Genomic DNA, 19,218 nt, shown 5'->3' with positions numbered 1-19,218 from the left:
GCGGAGTTGCATGTAGAAGAAAGCGCCAGACCTCTATGCGTTGAAATAAGCTCTCTCACTCTCTAGATGAAAAATAATAACAAGCACTTCATATTCAATACGACTGCGTAGTCGCAATCGTATCCTTAATTTTTGCCATCGCACGAATTTATAAGCAACAATAAGAAACACAATTTCAAGTAAACGTTTCCTCTGACCGCTCACAGTCTTACAAAATCTTTTTTCCGAACAGGACTTCTAACTCGTCCTTCTGCACCCGGAATAAAATGCGTATGTTGACGCTTCTTATCTCATTTTACTGCGTTTGAATGACAAATAATTTCACGTCTTTTTATTTTATTTTATTTTATTTTATTATCATCTATTATTCGGCGCGCTGTTCCGTAGATGCTTCAGATTCCACGACGCCTTCTCATCCTCATTGTCACGAGCAGGCAAGTTTTAACCGAGCTTAAACTATGACAGCCACAGCAACACCAAAACCGAAACACCCACGCCCTCCCACGCCAACTTACAAGCGCGCACGGACCAACGCCTCAGTCTATACTTATACTACGCCATTCTTTTTCTAACGGATTTTGTTGTCGCAACGGTCCCTCTTCTCCGTAGCCGTTCTTATCGCCTCTCGACTTGCGCGTCATTTTCTCCGTAACTCCGCAGCGGATGGGCGCGGCGACTAACAACACCGTAACGTCCTTCCGGACTTCTTTATTTCAGGAATACTCGGCCGAGCATCGACGGCACCCACGGCGCAAACAGCGATGGGAGAGCGTCGACAGCAGCGGTGGTGACTCGGCTTCAAGCCCTCAACAGGCGAGCAAATGGGTCCAAACGAGGGCGCGGTCTCGGTGGGAGCCGACGTGTACGCACTGTCCTCGCGGACGCCCGCGCGCTCTGCCAGCGACGCGACAGCGACAAGATGACTCCCGCCTCGCAGTGCGCCGCTGAAACGGAAGGAACGGCGCACGTCCTATTCCGGGCCGAGTGACAGACAGGCACCACGCATCCCAGCTTGCGACGAATGCAACCGAAGACGGGGATATCGGTTAGTCGAGTGTACAGCAGTGCGTACGTCTAATTTGACGAGCGTACGCGTAGGGAAAAGACGCGGTATTTCCTTTCTCTCAATTGCCGTATATAGGAGAGCGGAGGAAAAGCGCAATTGACAGCGCAGTAAAATGGCAATCACAAAAGCACTGTAAGCAAGGGAAACATTTGCCAGGTTGTGTTATTCTAAGTAAAATCTACAGGGCACTTGACACAAGACCACGAAAACGGGCCAGTCGTTATTGCTGTTGTTACTGTTGTTGCCTCGAGACATGGCTCGTACCCACAGGGGGGATTGGCCACACTGGGTTGATTGAAAAATGCATCTAACAAAATACCAAACGGGGTTGCAGTGAAAAATTCAAAACGGAGCTTTAGGCAACTAAATGCTAATAGAAATTTCTAGAGGGCCTATGGATGAATTTAGGATAAAATGAAAATAAAGTCTCCGTGATTCGGGCCACTAGCAGCGAGACCTTCCTGACGCTTCAATGAACTTGTACAGTTTCAGCTGAACACCGATCGAGCGCGCACCACGAGTTCATCAACGTCTTCCTCTTCCACACTTCACCGTGTTGGCACTGATAATCTCCAGTACACTTTATTCAATGCACTTTGAAAAATACTGTAAAGTGAGCGATCGCGGTTTCGCCAGGCAAACAGTCCCAGGGTTCCATGGTTCAGAGAAAAAAACTATACTTGAATAACTAATTGCGAGAGTGAAAGTTAATGTTAAGGCTGCGGATGTTTCTTGTTGATAACATCGTTGAAGGGGATAAGTAGTTATTTGGGGACACATAATGGTTTGAGTTAACGAAGTTGAACAAACGATTTAAGCTTTGTGCTCGGCGCCACTCAGAAAGTGGGTGAGTCCTAATGAAGCTAGGTAGGAAGGAGATGAGAAGTTCCATTCACAACGGCGACAAATAAAACGAAAGCATAATAATGCTACAATACTAGGCTCAGTTGTGATCGAGGGAAGGGGACGTGCAGAGGAATGCAGATATCTCCGTTTTAATTCCTAATTTCTTGGACAGGCGTTTAGCGGATGAACGAACTGTACTATATTAGTCTATATATCTATACATGACCAAGTTACCGTTAAAAGTCTGCGGGCAGCTTAGAGCGCGCCCTGTGTTTTTCTTTACACGTGTTATTCGTCGTAGTGTAACTGTGTCACCCATTACGCTTATTAAACAAATCACTATCCCGCTGCCATCACGCAGCATCTGTTCTGGGTAGTCTGTATACACTGCGCCTGATAACACACCCAGTGCTCAATGTAAATACTCTCAATCTCAGTCACGCAGGCCGCTTTTTCCTTGGCCTCCGCTTTCTGAAAGGCAAAGTGCACATATCTGCTCCAGGCTTCGCTGGAGTTTATCGCCCTCAGACATGTGCGCTTCGTTTGTGCGTCACGCACCCCTTTCTCGTGTTTCTTCTGGTTAAACAAACAACCCCTGGAAACGGAAGCCCGCCCTCCGCCCGACAGATGCATCTTTCCTTGTGCGTGCAGACCCTTCCTATCTCGTGAACCTCATGAGGTCGGTCCAAAGAGGGCAGAGCGCCTTTGTCGTCCGTTTCCTTTCTATAGCGCGGGCTTGATTTGTGTGACGACTGACTTCGTGGATCTCCTTATTGGTAGAGAGCGCGAATGACGTGTTCGGATTAAAATCTGCGCCATTTCTAGCATACCGGACAACCCACTTTTAACAGCCTGTTGGTCTGACATTCTTCTGCCGCGTAACATTGCTGACTCACGAAATCGATTGTGCGTGTGTGTGTGTGTGTGTGTGTGTGTGTGTGTGTGTGTGTGTGTGTGTGTGTGTGTGTGTGTGTGTGTGTGTGTGTGTGTGTGTGTGTGTGTGTGTGTGTGTGTGTGTGTGTGTGTGTGTGTGTGTGTGTGTGTGTAAACCATTATGTCACTTTCAATGCTTCATCATAGAGAAAGAAACTCAACGGCTTCATCTTCGAGCGAAACTGCCAATATAAGCTATATGGCCACTCCAGGCGAACTTTCGCCGCTTGCGTCCCCATCGCCGTAATGTTCCGTATATATTTCTGGTAGGTCATATGTTTATGTTACCCTAAATAAATTGTCATTGAAAATTGAAATATCATGGGCACACACGCCATGAACAGTTCGTACTCTACATCCGTTATTAACGCACGTAGTAGTTCCACTTGGAGCCTCGTTGATTTCACGGATGTACTATCGGACTCGCTCTCACTTTGCGGTCAAAACTCTTGCGTGCAACTCACGCATTGAAGAAACAAAAAAAAATGTCGCAGTTTCGCCCTAAAGGCGAAGCATCGATTGCGATAGCAAATTAGTAGAGAGCTATTCGGGGTAGGGATAGTAGTTTTATCAGCTGCATAAACTTGGACACATTGGCTTACTAACTGAATTAACAATCGTGGTATAAGCGCGCACAAGCAAACATGAATAGATCACACTGAATGACCGCAGCCAACGACTGTTAAAACGCTGGCAGCAAGCGCAGGTTCGCGCGGTCTATCGCTTCAACGGAAACTGAGCGGCGAATGCACAGCGCACAGAAAGGTCAGAGCCGTGTGAAGAGACGCTGCGGACGACCGGCATCCCCGGGCAAAGCGCAAAGGAGAAGTTGTTGGCAGAGGAAAAGCTGCCCCCCCCCCTCCCCCCCTCTTCCCGCTTTGTTGCTTTCGCGTGGGAGATTGAGTGGCAAGATACGCCTTTGGTGCCGGAGCACAGCGCCGCCCCGCCTCCCTCCCTCCCATAAACCCACGGTCTTTTGCGCGACGGTCACGTTTGCTTTCCGCGGAGCGTTCGCTCTCCGTGATAGCGCGCGCCCCTCGCGCCCTTTCACTCGCACATACAGCGTCCAGAGCGCGGCTACGATTTCATCGCCGTTGACGTCCTACGGAACCTCACGGTAACGGCGACGGCGACGACAACGGCGATGGTGACGGCAGGAATCCGCTTTGGAGTGTCCATATAATTGCCATCGCAATAAAACGTTGCGAGGCGAGAAGGTGGTAAAGACTTCCGACGCTGCTCGACGAGTTTGCCGTTCTGATCTCGTCGAAAACATCCGAGCCACCCCTAGAGGCCCTGGCAACAGTCACCAACGCCGCGCGCGTTCGGTGCGAACGCACGCAACACAGCGACGGCGTCGACAACAGTCCTGCACGCTGCGGGTGCTGCTGGATGTCCAAGTTTATACAGTTGATAAAACTACTATCCTTACTCCGTATAGCTCTCTACTAAGTTGATATCGCAATTGATGCTTCGCCTTTCGGGTGAAACTGCGACATTTTTAGTGAACTCCACAAAGACAATACTGCTTACAACATCGGACGTAAAACCTATTTTATGGGTCCCGCTTGTTTACATGGAGCTATTAAACAAACAAAACAACGGCAATACGAGGTTAAAAGAAACAGGCTCGTAGTAAAGTTCTCAGAGCTAGCGATAGCGCTTCACTGCCGCTACGAATGTAGAAATAACATTTAGGCGATGTTCACGCCTTTAACCAAAGCCAGTAAGGAGACTGGGTAACGTAGGTAGTTGTGTAGAATGACCCCCCATGGACGTTGCTTATTATACTGCTTGTTACCACTGTTGTGTTGCGGACGCTATGTGCCGTGGGTCGCAAGATTATGGGACGCGGGATATGAGAAAAAAAATCACTGCATATCCACGACGTGAATGATGATGAGTGGGCGAAGCACCGGCGGATCATTCGGATAAACCAGAGCTACGGACGAGAGAGAAAGCCAGCGCGCATCGGGAACGAACGCTCTTGTGCACCGCAGCGCCCCTAGCTACGGACGAGAGAGAGAGAGAGCGCGCGTCGGGAACGAGAGAGAAAGAGAAAGAGAAACACCGCATATCCACGAATGAATGATGATGAGTGGGCGAAGCACCGGGGGATCATTCGGGCAGAACGCCGGAAGCGTTCTCTGGAAGCCGGAAGCGGAACCGGAAGCCGGCTTCCGGTTCCGCTTCCGGAGCTACGGACTACGAGGGACAAGGCTCGGCCCTAAGGTGCTTCGCCCCTAAAATGTCGCAGTTTCACCCTAAAGGGGAAACATCAATTGCGGTAGCAACTTAGTAGAGAGCTATACGGAGTAAGGATAGTAGTTTTATCAGCTGTATAAACTTGGACATGCAGCAGCACCAGCAATGCGCAGAACTGTTGTCGACACCGTCGCCGTTTTGCCCACGTTCGCACCGAACACGCGCGGCGTTGGTGACTATTGCCAGGGCCTCTGGGGGCGGCTCGGAGGTTTTCGACTAGATCAGAACGGGAAACTCGTCGAGCAGCGTCGGAATTGTTTACCACCTTCTCGCCTCGCAACGTTTTTATACAGGGTGTCCCAGCTATCACGCAGCACGATTTAAAAAAATAGGAACGGCGTTACGCGAAGCAAACCTAGTGCGTATTGTTTCCAGTACAATGGACTAGCCGCCAGTAAATTTTTGGTTACTGAGATTTATTTAGGTAATTGTAATTAATTATCTAACTCGAAAATTACTGTCCTAATTATAAAAGTGTCAATGAGAAAGGTGGATGGCCTGTATTAACCGGCCGCCTACATATCTAACTACATTCAATGATTCCGTACCTCTTGTGTAAGCGGCGCATATCCGACAAAAAAAGAAAAATTTAATTCTGGGGTTTTGCGTGTAAAACCCCACTTTGATTATGAACGAGAAGAAATGGAACCGAGGGGCCCGATTTTTTTTATCATGCCATAAGAAGCCAACAACTTTGATTATGAGGCACGCCGCAGCGGGGTATTTCCGAAATAATTTTGACTACCTGGGGTTCGATAACGTGCGCTTAAACATACGTACACGAGCGTTTTTGCATAATTCGCATACATCGAAATGCGGCCGCCGCGGCTGGAATCGAATCCACGACCTCGAGCTCAGCAGCGCGACACCATATCCAGCGGTATAACGCAGCCGGTAAGTCACACTACCCGATCTGTATATAATTTGCCAAGGATGGGCGCACACCCAGTGGCACATACCGAATGGCCAATGAGTGGGTGTCTATTTTAGAAGGAAATCTATAGTAAACCAGAGAACTTGTTGACTATAAAACGATGTTCTAATAAATGGCCGATATGCCTCAGAGATGCCTGTGAATCGACAAACCGACACTATATGTTGAGGTTTGATGTAAACATTGTCCTTTTATTGCACGGCACAGAGGCGCGCTTTGTAGCAACTTTGTCGGTAAGAGTAGATGGATTATACCAGGTGTCTATTTTTATAGCGGAATAAACAAAACTGACATATTTAGGATTGTGCCGTTGTTGTTTTTTTTTTTCAGATAGGCTACGTGGCTAGGCGGACATTATAGCAGCAACACCTTTTTCAGCGGTAATTCCACAAATTTAAAAAATATGCTAATTAACATTTAATTACTAATTTCAGAGCACATGTAGTCGGGAAACTGAAGTGAAGTCAAGTCAAGCAGAAATCCTATAACTAGCACCACTTTTGAAATATCCATCCGCATTATCTGCTAAAGAATGCCTCGGCGTTCCACTTATGTCGTTGCGAACTGTTAGAGGCGCACGCTTTTAGGAAACTGCTAATTGGAACGCTCATGTATTTTCTATAAAATTTCAGGTCACATATCTCGAATATGGTGCTGGTTGGAAGATTTCTACTAAGCAGCCATTTTGTTCCTTTTTTTTAGGGGGTGATGGGGCCCGTCAAGCTGCTTTTATGCAACTTGTTCCCCGTCGTACCCAGCGTTCCCCGTCGTTCCCCGTCGTACCCAGCCACAAATGCAGATTTCTCATCTACCATGTGGTTATATGAATTCAAACTCGAACTCAAACATGACTTCAACACTTTTTGGCTTCAATTTCGTGATTACAACATTTGTCCTAAAGTTAGTAATTAAATAGTTATTTGCATAATTATTAATGAGCGAAATTGTTGCTGAAAATTTTCTTGCTGCTAATGTCCGCCTAGCCACGTAACCTATTAGCAAGAACGGCAATGGCCTAATATGACAGTGTCATTTAAAAAAAATGTGTTCTGCATGAAGAGAAACATCTGGTATAAGCCCGTTTACTGGTACTTCCATTCGGCGCACATACAGGGTATTCCACTTAACTTGGGCGAAACGTTAAAAATATGCAAATGCTACGTAGCTCGACAGAACCAATGTAATGTTGTTTGCCGTCACTTGGAGATACTCAGATAACTTCTGCATTCTGCGTAATTAGATAATTAGTCTTACTTAATTAATCAACATCTAAATTATTACAATGACATGAAAAGTGTCAATGAGAAAATTGTAGAGCAGCATGAAAAACTCCCGATACAGGTTTTTCTTGCTCAATACGTGCTACATAAGAGTGTTTTTCCGAGCATGAAAGAAGCCCGCGAATACACGCATAAGTGCGGCGCGCCTGGCCGCTCGAGGAACTTTGCGTGTATATATATTCTAAATGCGTTTATTCTAAAAGCGTTAGGGCCGACCGTTGGATCAGTTCAGGGAACCGCGAGCACGAGCGGCGTAGTCCGAGCGATGCGCTGGAGAGACTGACCCACTATAGACAGCGCTGGTAAGGATGCCCCACTGCATAGTCCCTCTTCTTCACTACAATTACCCCGGGGACGAAAAAGGGAGCCGTCCGGCGACCTAACAGTTCGTCACTATTAGGGGATCATAATACGGCTTGAGGCGCTCGATGTTGACAATGTCGCGTCCGCGACGGCGCATGTCCGAATATGGTTCAACGGGCTCAATCACATAGTTGACGGGTGATGCACGCTCGACGATGCGGTAGGGACCTTCATATATATATATATCATCAGCCTATAATTATGTCCACTGCAGGACGAAGGCCTCTCCCTACGATCTCCATTACCCCTGTCTTGCGCTAGCGTATATATATATATATATATATATATATATATATATATATATATATATATTGCCACCTGGTGTTTTGAGCCAGCCAACAATCATCATTGGGTGCCCAGCAAGAACGGAGAAGACGACGAAGTCGAAGATCCCGCGCCAGCTGGAGAACCGTCTCCTTCGTGTCTGGCATTCTTCGTGTCTGGCTGCTGGTACTGTTGCTTGCGCTTGCCTTAGCGCGTGACAAACTGGTGGAGGTGCTGGGTAATCTAATCTATGCACCAAACCCCTCCGAGCAGCAGGAGCTCCAGTCCCGTACCGGTGGTTACGCCTGTACACCGCGCCAGCAGAAGGATCCGTGGACAAGCCCCTGAGTTTGGACTCCTCCCAGAGACAATGGCAGCTCCGACCACCCCAACCGGTATGAAAGGTACTACGCCGATTCATTGTACGCTACTCAATCCGCGAACACCGAATCCCTTCCACGGTGCCATGCATGAGGATGTTGAAGATTGGCTGGTGCACTATGAACGTGTTGCCGCGTTCAACAAGTGGGACGATGTAGACAAACTGAAAACGGATATTTCAGCCTTAACGATGGCGCACGTGTTTGGTATGAGAACCGTGCAGATACCCTAACTTCATGGGAAGAATTCAAACGCCGTCTTTTTGAGACCTATGCGAGCCCTGATCGCCGAGAACGAGCTGAGCGTGATCTCCAGTCCCGTATTCAAATGCCGAACGAAGGTGTCGCAATGTATGTCGAGGACATGACGCGTCTCTTTCGACGAGCCGACCCCAGCATGTCAGAAGAAAAGAAGGTGCGGTACCTGATGCGCGGAGTGAAAGAGCAGCTGTTCGGTGGTCTCATACGCAGTCCTCCCAAGACTGTGTCAGGATTTCTTTCCGAGGCCGTCACCATGGAACAGACTCTTCGGCAGCGGGCAACATCATACGAACGCCAAGTGAACGCTGCCTCACCTACGGACTTCTTCGGAGCTCTCGGGGGCCACGTCGATTTCTTCCGAGAGCTCATCCGTTCCATCATCCGCGAAGAACTCCAGAAACTGTCGGTACCTTCACAGCCGACGCTCAGCTCTTTGTCCAGCGTTGTCCGTGACGAAGTCCAGCATGCGCTCAGAGAACCACCCTTCAACACGGAAGCTCAACCGGTAAGAACTAACAGCCCCCGTATGTCATATTCGCAAGCTATATATATATATATATATATATATATATATATATATATATATATGTGTGTGTGTGTGTGTGCAAAGGAAGCTTCGCTTGTAATTAGAATCGCCATGCCTGGATGCCTGGACATTTAGACTGCAGCTCACATTTGTCGTCGTGGAACATGTGTCCTGTAAACGTTTGAGGCCTACTGTACGTACCTATACCCACCTCTTCGTCGCATAACCATTGTACACGCGTGTATATCTGAGACACATCATTTGTACATGCTGTTGCACTACGTTTGTCCAAATCATTGTCTATGCGCAAAAGTTAAGCCTGTGAACTACTGTTTCGTAGTTCTTGTGAAACTATACAGTGCACCTGATGCGTATTTTCCTCCTGACCGGGTATAAATGGTATAGTACAGTGCATTGAACTGTTAGTGTAGTTAATGGTACTAGTGTATTTATATTATCACGCGTACATTGTTTTGCTTTCTGACGGTGACCGTCTTTCACCCGATTGTCACTGTTATCGATTTGTCATTCGGCGTATAAGACTCGCCTACTGTCTCGATCAAAATATTTAAAGTTTATTCCTATACGTAAAATACAGTAATTACCATCTGGGCCCTTAGCCGACAGGCACTGGCCCATGCCTGTATATCTGCAAGCTACAAAACACACACCAGTACAACTACACACACAACAGAAGGAAGTGTTGCCATGTGTCACACATACTAAAATGCATACACATGATGAGAAGATCAAATAAATAATAATAATAAAAAAGCTAATGCACACCGACACACTAAACAATTACAAGCTACAATGGAGATATTTATGTACCACTACGAAATAACTTTTTAACGGCGAGGGTAAACATCTAATCTGTTTTATGTCTACTGGTAAGCTGTTCCATTTCTTGGTCCCCGAACGCCGAATGCTTCTTTTACAGAATAAATTGTGAATGTACGGCTAATTTAAGCGCATGTTAGATGAGCAGGCCACGCTGTCATCACGGGTAACATGTATGCCGACAGAGCCTCGACAATTTGTACACAACCGAGCACTCATCATGCCGACTGCAGATGACCCTGACCCAGTTGACCCCAACAATTCAGCAATCCTGAACTACCACAAAGGGAGTCGCTTGCCATATCCCCAACTCCATCGAAAACTAAAGACGGAGGATGCCGCTGCCTGGCGTAGGCTCCAGACAGGCACTTATACACGAACCTACACGTATTACGTCGCATGCACCCCACAGCCTACCGGGACGAATGCCCGTGCTATACCACATTACGTGGTAGTGCACGCTACACAACATAGAACACCACGACACGAACACCACGAGGGAGCAATGGGAGGCGCTGCTGTCCAGCTCGGCCATCGACGACCAGCTCGGCCCTCGACGACCAGCTCAAGCTGATTCAGCTTGAGCTGGTCGGATGAAGAAAAGGGAAGATTATCTAGAATTTTTTTTTTATGCGAGTAATCTGAAGGTCCTGTGCGTGGAAAAAATTGGGGGCAAGTTTACTCTAGTGGTGCGTAGACTGGGCAAACAGCGAAGCTGGCGACCCCACCTAGCTTTATCTCGGTTCGGTCAAGTTTTTGCGAGGTTATGCCTCGAGACTCGGCCACGTTCTGCGCAAGAACACCTCGGAATCATCGACAGCCCAAGGAGCAACGAACACTCGGCCATTAAAGTATCTGGACGCTCAAACGCTATTGCTCGGTTTCGCGGGCTCGTCACTCCGGATCTTTCGCGAATCGCCGACGTTTCGCCGCCTCTTCGGCGGCGCGATACTCGGGATCGGACCGAAGTCGTCTCACGCGCTCTCGAGTAGCGGCGCGGCGGCTTTTGCGCCGCGCTTCCTCTTCTTCGGGAGTGACGCTCTTGTTCGGCCGCCCCATCTTCGCAGCGATGTGCTCGGCGCGGAGACGGCGGGGCTTTTGTGTCGCCGTGGCGGCGACGCGGAGCTATATATTCCGCGGCAACCACTCCGCACGAGCGCGGTGACGTCATGGCTCGGCAAAACTAAGGCGAAGTGATGCGGCGCGTGCGATGACATCATGGCTCACGCAGCTGTGGCGAGGCTCGGCGCGGTCGGCGCAGCCGGGGCGAAGCGTTGCTAACGTCATCGCCAGGCGGAGGTTTTGTGGCGTACACTCGACGGACCATCCTCGAGCTTAAAACAGCTCCGCTAATTCACAGGGGTATGTGCCATTGCACTTGGACCCTTTCTGCACTGCCACCAGGATCGGCCCACATTTCGGCGTTACAGCTGACGGCAAACGCCCAGGTTAAACAGCTTCGCTGTTAAAATGGCATGTTATTCAACATTCGAAATGGTGTGCCTGATATTCTATGTGGTTTAGAATCTGTGGTGAAGGCGAAGGGATCTTTTCTGTCAAAGTATGACAGGACTGGTATGAGTATGTTTGGTATGTAAGCACCCATGTTTCTACGCAATGGATCATGAGACTGAAATGTGGAATAGCATATGATTTTAAGTGTGCGCGTGAGAAAATGGCCTCTGGCTTTCAATAGCGCATAGCGTTGCGCTATTTAATCTCTTGCAAACCTGGGAAATATGACCACTGTAATTTAGAGCAGAGTCTAGTACAATGCCCGAATATTTATGCGTGTCAACGCGCTAGATGGGATGGTTGTCCAGATATAGCGAAATCGAGCTCCTTAGTGTCCGCTGTCGGCTGGAAAATACCACGTAGTTCGCTTTTGAAATATTTGACGCCAGTTAGGTTTTCCGAAAACAATTGTGATATTTTGTTAAGATCAGAATCAGTTAAGTTTTGCAATTTAGATGGGTCATGGCCAGGAAATAATAGTGTAAATAATATAACTTTTGGCACTGACTAGTTCTTCATTGGATAACCAGTGAAGAACTAGTCAGTGCCAAAAATTATATTATTTATACTATTATAGCGTAGGCTGTATAACCGGTGGACCATTAGAGTTGCAGAATGGATACCAAGAGAAGGGAAGCGCAGTTGAGGACGGCAGAAAACTAGGTGGGGTGGTGAGGCTAGGAAATTTGCAGGCGCAAATTGGAATCAGCTAGCGCAAGATATGGGTAATTGGAGGTCGCCGAGAGAGGCCTTCGTCGTGGAGTGGACGTAAATATATGCTGCTGCTGCTGCTGCTGCTGCTGATGATGATGATGAGTTTTTCACTGTCACAACAACGTAACAATATCGTTATATCAATCGTCCGTAAAGTAAGATTATCTTTTTCTAAGCGCTAAAAGAATGAGATTGTATAGTAGAGTGTCACGTGCTCACCCTAGCGAGCCAGTCGTCCTCCTTGGCGGCGCGGCTCAGGTGCCGCTCCATGGCCTCCCAGTCGATGGTGGGCATGCTCGTCTCGATGTTGTACACGTCGAAGTCGCCGCACCGCTCGGGCGACAGCGACGCGCGGCCCCGACGTCGCTCCGCGTTGCCGTTGGCGCCGGCGGCCGAGCTCGCGCCCGCGGACCGCGAGGCCTGCTGGCGGCCGTCGCCGTGCCTCGCCGATGCTCCCGCCGGGGCCGGCGATGATGGCGGCAGGGAGAGCCGCGAACGGCGCACCTTCTCGGGCGTGAAGTTGAGCAGAGACGCGGCAGATGTGGTCGCCTCGCGCGTCAGCTCGGCCTTGTCGAAAATCTTGGCCACGTTCTCCGGCAGCGCCCACCTGCGCACGTGCGCGTGATTGCCGCCGCTTGCCGTGGCAACAAGGTTTTGCGAGCAAGCCTCTCGCAAATGAAGTCGTAAAGGATGGAGACGTTACCAACCCCCTTGGTTTCGTAAGAAAAATATAAATAGATGAGCTTTATCGCGGTGTCTTTCTTGGCGTCTGGGCCACGAATTTCTTTCTTTACCGAAGACCGGTACGGTTTACGATGTGCGAAAGCAAAATGTGACGGACAACGGACGCAACTCTTGGATCATGGCCCTTTCGAAACAGATCCGCCACTAGGAGTATCGACATTATCTGAACTCTTTCCCTTAGAAGAGATTAACGCACTAACTTCGACAGTGTTGCTGCATGACGAAAAGTCTCCTTCTCTCCTCTCTCTCCCTGACATATTTGTGTTCCCCTTTCCCATTCGCCGGTGTAGGGTAGCCAACCGGACGTTATTCTGATTAACCTCCCTGCCTTCTGTCTTTCCTCCTCCTCCTCCTTACACGGTATTTATTGTAGCGAGTGTATCATTGTATACGTGAGCTGCACAGGTATACTATAGCCGGTACATCACACATCGATGGTCTGAAAATTACCTGGGGTCAAATTTACAAAGCTCTTCGTTCGTAAGTGCTTTCTGCCATCGGTTGGCTGCCTTGTTAGTAAAAGGTCCGTCATTACGAATGTGTGGCATCTGCTCTTACGAACGTTTTTAGCGTAAGAACTTTTTTGGTTAATACGGCACCTGAGAAAGCGTGATGTGTGTGCTCCAAGTTTCGCGCTTGCGCTCACACACGAAACCCAATGAAAATTTGCCTACAGTAGAGAAAAATGGAAGCGCAGATTCGTCTTGGGGCTCCGGAGAAAGCATTGTTAGCTGAGTGGACAGGAATAGAGAAGTTTGAATCGCTTGCGTTTTTATTCTCCATTGCAGTTGAGAAAGAATGCTATTACAATAGGAATACAATAGGACTGGACACGTAAACACTAAGGCGGCCATGGGAAATTTCAAAAGTCCGGTTGTTCGTCCCCACCACGTGCGTAGGAGAGCTTGCGCACAACACATGACACTTTAGAAGGTGCGCGCACCTAAAGCTGTCAAGCTTTAGGTGCGCTTTAGGTCAAGGCCATGCTTTAGGTCAAGCTTTAGGTTTAGGTCAAGTTTAGGTAAGCTTTAGGTCAAGGCCATGCAGACCTAAATACCTGGTGTCAAATTATTCGTTAAAATTGTCCGATTACGCACGCGGCCTCGCTAAGCGCGTTTCGTGGTGCAACCCTCCTTGTGACGTGTAAGGGAGGGGTAGAGTAAAGTTTCGCCCACGGAGAAGCTTCGCCATAGCACTGCGATAAATCGCTCTGAAGTGACTGCGTCCAATCGGGAGTTGGGTAAGCGCCAATCGGGAGTTGCGCAAGCAGCCAATTGGAATCGGCTTGTGGGAAGAGGGAAGTGTGGTGGCCCGCCTTATTTTACGCCACACTTTTACATCACACATGGGTTGGACGGAGAGCCGCGCTTTGCGGCGCCGTGGGCATAATCAGGTAAACTGAACGAATAGTTGACGCCAGTTATTTCAGTGTGCATGATAAGTTGTAAATGTTGAAACCAGTGGCTAGAACTGTACAGCGATTCCTTCCAACTTTCCAATATGAACATGTGTCGTAAAGTTGGCAACTAAGAAGTTGTTAACGTGATTAGCTTAATAAGTGCATTAATTGCTGTGATTTTTGTTGCATATGATGTCCTCCAGTGCGGATAATTCTTCTGTAGTGACATTGTTCTAGTAAACTTTATAGGCATTAAATACAATTGTTTGAAGTAAAACACACACACACACACACACACACACACACACACACACACACACACACCACACACACACACACACACACACACACACACACACGCACACACGCACACACACACACCACACACACACACACACACACACACACACACACACACACACCACACACACACACACACACCACACCACACACACACACACACACACACACACACACACACACACACACACACACACACACACCACACACACACACACACCACACACACACACACACCACCACACACACACACACACACACACACACACACACACACACACACACACACACACACACACACCACACACACACACACACACACACACACACACACACACACACCACACACACCACACACACACACACACACACACACACACACACACACCACACACACACACAAAGAGAACGTGGCATTTGTACGTGTCGTAACTGTTTCTCCTCGGCAGTATTTGCTAAGAAGGAGCGGTGATGCGAGAAATAGAAGAGAAGGATAAATCAAAGGCAGGGAGGTTAACCAGGACTCAGTTCGGTTGTCTGCCCTGCACTGGCGTAAGGGGAGGAAGCGATTAAGGAAAGGAGAGAAAATACACTGCTGATGTCGACGTAGCGCCAGCTCTCTGATCTATATCACAGACAGCGATGATTCGTAAAAGCTCATGCAGCTTCTTTTTGGCGTGGTATAGTGCTCTAACACTTTAAAATGTGCTAAAAATCTGCATGAAGACTTACCTCGATACGTCATCCGAAAGCAAGGGGTCCTCGTCTGGCGCTGCGCAGTAAGAGGGAAGCTTATCGGCGCCACCACTGCCTTCCAGGAGGTGCTTGCGCCGAGACGCGTTCTGCTGATCGATCTCGGCCTTGGTAACCGCTGCGGAGTTCAACGCATTTTCACGCTCTTCCAGTATCCTCAGAGGAGGCAGCAGGTCCGGCAGAAGTCTGATGTCTTCCTCGCGATACGGTTTCCTGCTGCTTCGGCTGGAGAACTCTTCAGCCTCCGGTGTCAGTTCCTCCGAGCAGAACGGGTCTCCACCATCGACCATGTTCAGGTCAGCAAATTCCTCCACGGCCGCGCGTTCACGCACGTTGGCGTCCGTCTTCTTCAACTTGTCCATCACAAAGCCCTCTTCGGGCTTCCAAGCGACGTCCCTGAAGACGTTCGCGTTGCTCACCAAGTCCACGGACATGGTCGAAGACGTCATCGATGCCATTCCGGTCATGAACGATGACGTCAGCGACGACGCCAGAGACGCCGTGCTGCTCCCTTCGCTCATGGGACTGAAGTCATTGTAGTCGCCGGTCGTCGGCGAGGAGCCCACGTTCAGCGACAGTACGTTGGCCATGAGAGCAGTGACGGGTTCGGCCGTGACAAAACGCGTCGTCACTTCGTCGAGGCCGCTGGTCAACTGAGAGTCCGCACTTCCCAGAAGCACCGAGTCGATGAAGTTGTTGTTGGGTTCGATTCTCTTGTTCAGAATCGTCTGATCGCTCATCTCGGTGACGCCACTGTCCTCGGACGACTCTTCTTCGTCCGAAGAGGACGACGCGGCCGAAGAGTTTTCTGAGCCCGAGCCGTAGTCGTCACCGGCCAGTATGTTGGCCTTGGCGGCGGCCAGCAGCGGACTGGTGTCCTCGAACTCTTCCTCGTCGTTGTCCTGGTCCGAGAGGTCCCTGTCCTCCGGCTCAGACGACGAGAGGGACATGGCACGGACGCTGTCGGCGTCCGGCGATCCCAAGTCGCAGGCGGCCCCGCGCTCCGGAGGCCATGCTGAGGTTCGGAATCTGAACAGAAATACCAGATTAACCTCAGGGACCATAATTTTAGAGTTTCAGTGTTATCATAGAGAAATAACCACCGTTGTGCACGCGTAAGCAGTGTTGAGAGAAACGTGCTGAGCACAGCTCGTCCAACAAAGAAGTTTCCACTGTTGCGTGAGGAAACTAAAACCGTAAATTGTAGAAATCTTTATCTGCATGCAAATGGTGCTTGGAGTCGTCGGCGTCAAAACAACACGATATTGCTTGCAAGTGGCGGGTATAAAACAGCTGCCTTTGGTTCATCCAATTGTATTCTATGTTGATTTATTCAACGTATCCGGACCACAAAAGGTGGCTCCGATAAACGCCTCTACACGAGAAAACACCCCCTCTCCAACTTTCCCTGGTCGAGAGAGAGAGAAACAAGGAATGGCAGGGAGGTTAACCAGACGGATGTCCGGTTCGCTACCTTGAACAAGGTAGATGGGTCAAGGGATTAAAAGAACAAAGGAGAAAGAAAAGACAGAGCTAGTTCATTCACAACTTTCCCTAATTTATCAACAAGCCTATACGGACGATGCCTGATCGAAATTTCAGGCTATGTGGCAAATGCACGAAATAAGCAGTCACCTTCTAACGCCTCCAGATGGCACCGGCTACACTGTCGTCACAGAGCAAGCAAAAAATGGAAGCACTAAAAGCACTGAAATACGCTAAAGAGTGACTAAGAACACCAACAGCATCACTGCATTCTATAACAAGCTTATTAAGGGCGCATGACACTTGTATGATCAATTGTGTTAAGGCATATATAATAGTGGGCCCGGGCAGAATGCTTCAATATAAACTCATTGTCTTCTTCTGTTTATTCATTCAAAGCGACAAACGCTCTTTCTTGTAACAGTGCTGTTGACTATAAAACACGTTTTTTTCTTTCATTTTTCTTTTTAATGGGACCTGACTGACTATCTAACAACAATAAATAATCTCACACTTAGCTTTGCAGTATCGAGCGTGTCGTGGGTACTTTACAAGGTCGTGGTAAACATGTCGTCCGCGCGGACGCAAGGGCACTGCTGGCTAATAAACGCGTTGTATTCTGCAAATAAATTGCACCGCTTATATCCTGCGCCAATCCGCAAACGATGCAATAAGGTTACGAAATTTCCGTTTTCACTCATAATTGACGGGAGTGGACAGCTCGATGTTAGCGCATATAACTGTTGTAAATTTATTCGAGACATGGCTACATTCGATGTATTCAGATTCGGTATGCCGAATTTCGACTGTGTAACAATTCTCTTCGTGATTCACTGACGCATAAGTTTATAGGTTCTGACAAACGCAGAGTAAACTCTCTTGTAAGTACTCACAAGAAGTTTTTGGGTGGGGACTTGCGCTCGGACAGACCTCTGTAGGACCTCAGTCGGTCTTCATATCCGGGGCTGACGTGGCGGCTGTCAAAATAATGGCAAGGAATGAAATACAGCTTGCATAAAAAATTATAAGACAAAAAAATTATATCGTAAAAGTGAAGATCCTCTTCCTCCTCCCCTCAGAATAAAAATCTCGTGTGTGTGTGTCCTCACCATAACCGTTATCTCGCTATCACCAGCTCGATTTTAGCTTTCTGACAGACACAAAAACTACGTGAGCAGTAGTGATAATGTCGTTTTATCGGGGTTACCTTTTGTTGAAGTAAAGGAGCAGGAAAGCGGGTCTATTGCTGCTCAGCGAACCACACGAGATCAGCCTCGGGCTGGTGGTATTGATGGATGGGAGATGAGCGGTGCTGAATGAGAGCAACTCTTATATATATATATATATATAAATGATATTTGATACTGTTCACAGAAGGCTTATGTGAAATCAAATCAAACCGCTCATAATTTTTTTCGCTCTATTTAGTAACACACAGAGGAGCTGCAGGAAGAAGGTGTCCCATATAGCTTGACGACGGTACAGCGCCATTTTTTCTTTCAGCAGCAGGAGCAGTGCATACACATAAGACACTTCTTAGAAAAAAGAACACATGTAAGACAAAAGCTGTAACAGAACGAAGAAAAAAAAAACAGTGTAGATACACACAAATGTCGGAACGAGCATAATAATGAAAACAAAGTGATAATGAACAGGCGTTCAAGTGTCACAATATAGGTAAGAGTACAGTGCTGCCATACAGCATTAATACCTCCAAGCTTATGTTGAATACTTCTTGCAAATTTCACCATGCATGTTCGGCATACATTGTAAGATTACCTTTCAGATTAGCCATAAAGTAGTAGCGAAGGCCCAATATATCGGAGTTTCAACTTATCGCGCAACACATTTGTCAAATGTCTCACAGCTCTAAGGGAGACGATTGAATGAGTCATTTTAAGCCAACTTATTGTAACTCAGAAGGTGAGCTTGTGAGGCGATTTCTCAAGGTTAACGCAACGCGGAGACTGAGCTCTCCGTGACGTGCCGTGAAACTCACCTGCGCAGGAGACATTTTTCTTCCGGGAGCGGAACATTCAGCTTCAGCCTCATGGCGGCAAGGTCCTGCAAAACATAAGCACACAATTGAACAACTTGAATTCACATTTGTCGCACGCGCTGCTTCAAAGTGCAAACAACGAATGGTACAACCGTTCACTCATAGGCGCCCTAGAACGAAGAGGGGAAGACATGAGCATACTTTCGACAGTTTCGATATCGATTACAGATCTTGTTGAAACTGCTCGGCTCAATCATCCAATTCCACACAAAGGTGCGAGCTGTGGGAGCCAGATGCCACCACGTGTTTATTAAAACCCATTTATCTATTTTGACAAACATGTGAGATGAC

General features: G+C 48.2%; 1 protein-coding gene across 3 annotated transcripts in view; it reads right to left on the bottom strand.

Annotated features, from left to right (window-relative positions):
* The window catches only part of LOC119442500 (uncharacterized), a 121,168-nt gene that overhangs the window by 28,462 nt on the left and 73,488 nt on the right, over window positions 1–19,218 (bottom strand). For all 3 annotated transcript variants that reach the window (XM_037707399.2, XM_037707401.2, XM_037707400.2), the window contains 4 exons: window positions 18,868–18,932; window positions 17,762–17,845; window positions 15,363–16,412; window positions 12,407–12,794 (listed from right to left, as the gene is read on the bottom strand). In XM_037707399.2, the coding sequence (XP_037563327.1) occupies window positions 12,407–12,794; window positions 15,363–16,412; window positions 17,762–17,845; window positions 18,868–18,932 (1,587 nt within the window). The remainder of the gene's footprint in view (window positions 1–12,406; window positions 12,795–15,362; window positions 16,413–17,761; window positions 17,846–18,867; window positions 18,933–19,218) is intronic.

This window comes from Dermacentor silvarum, chromosome 2 (assembly GCF_013339745.2).
Source record: "Dermacentor silvarum isolate Dsil-2018 chromosome 2, BIME_Dsil_1.4, whole genome shotgun sequence".
Classification (NCBI taxonomy): Eukaryota; Metazoa; Arthropoda; class Arachnida; order Ixodida; family Ixodidae; genus Dermacentor; species Dermacentor silvarum.
Note: the sequence above shows the minus strand (reverse complement) of the source record. Positions and strands in the feature narration are given on the sequence as shown.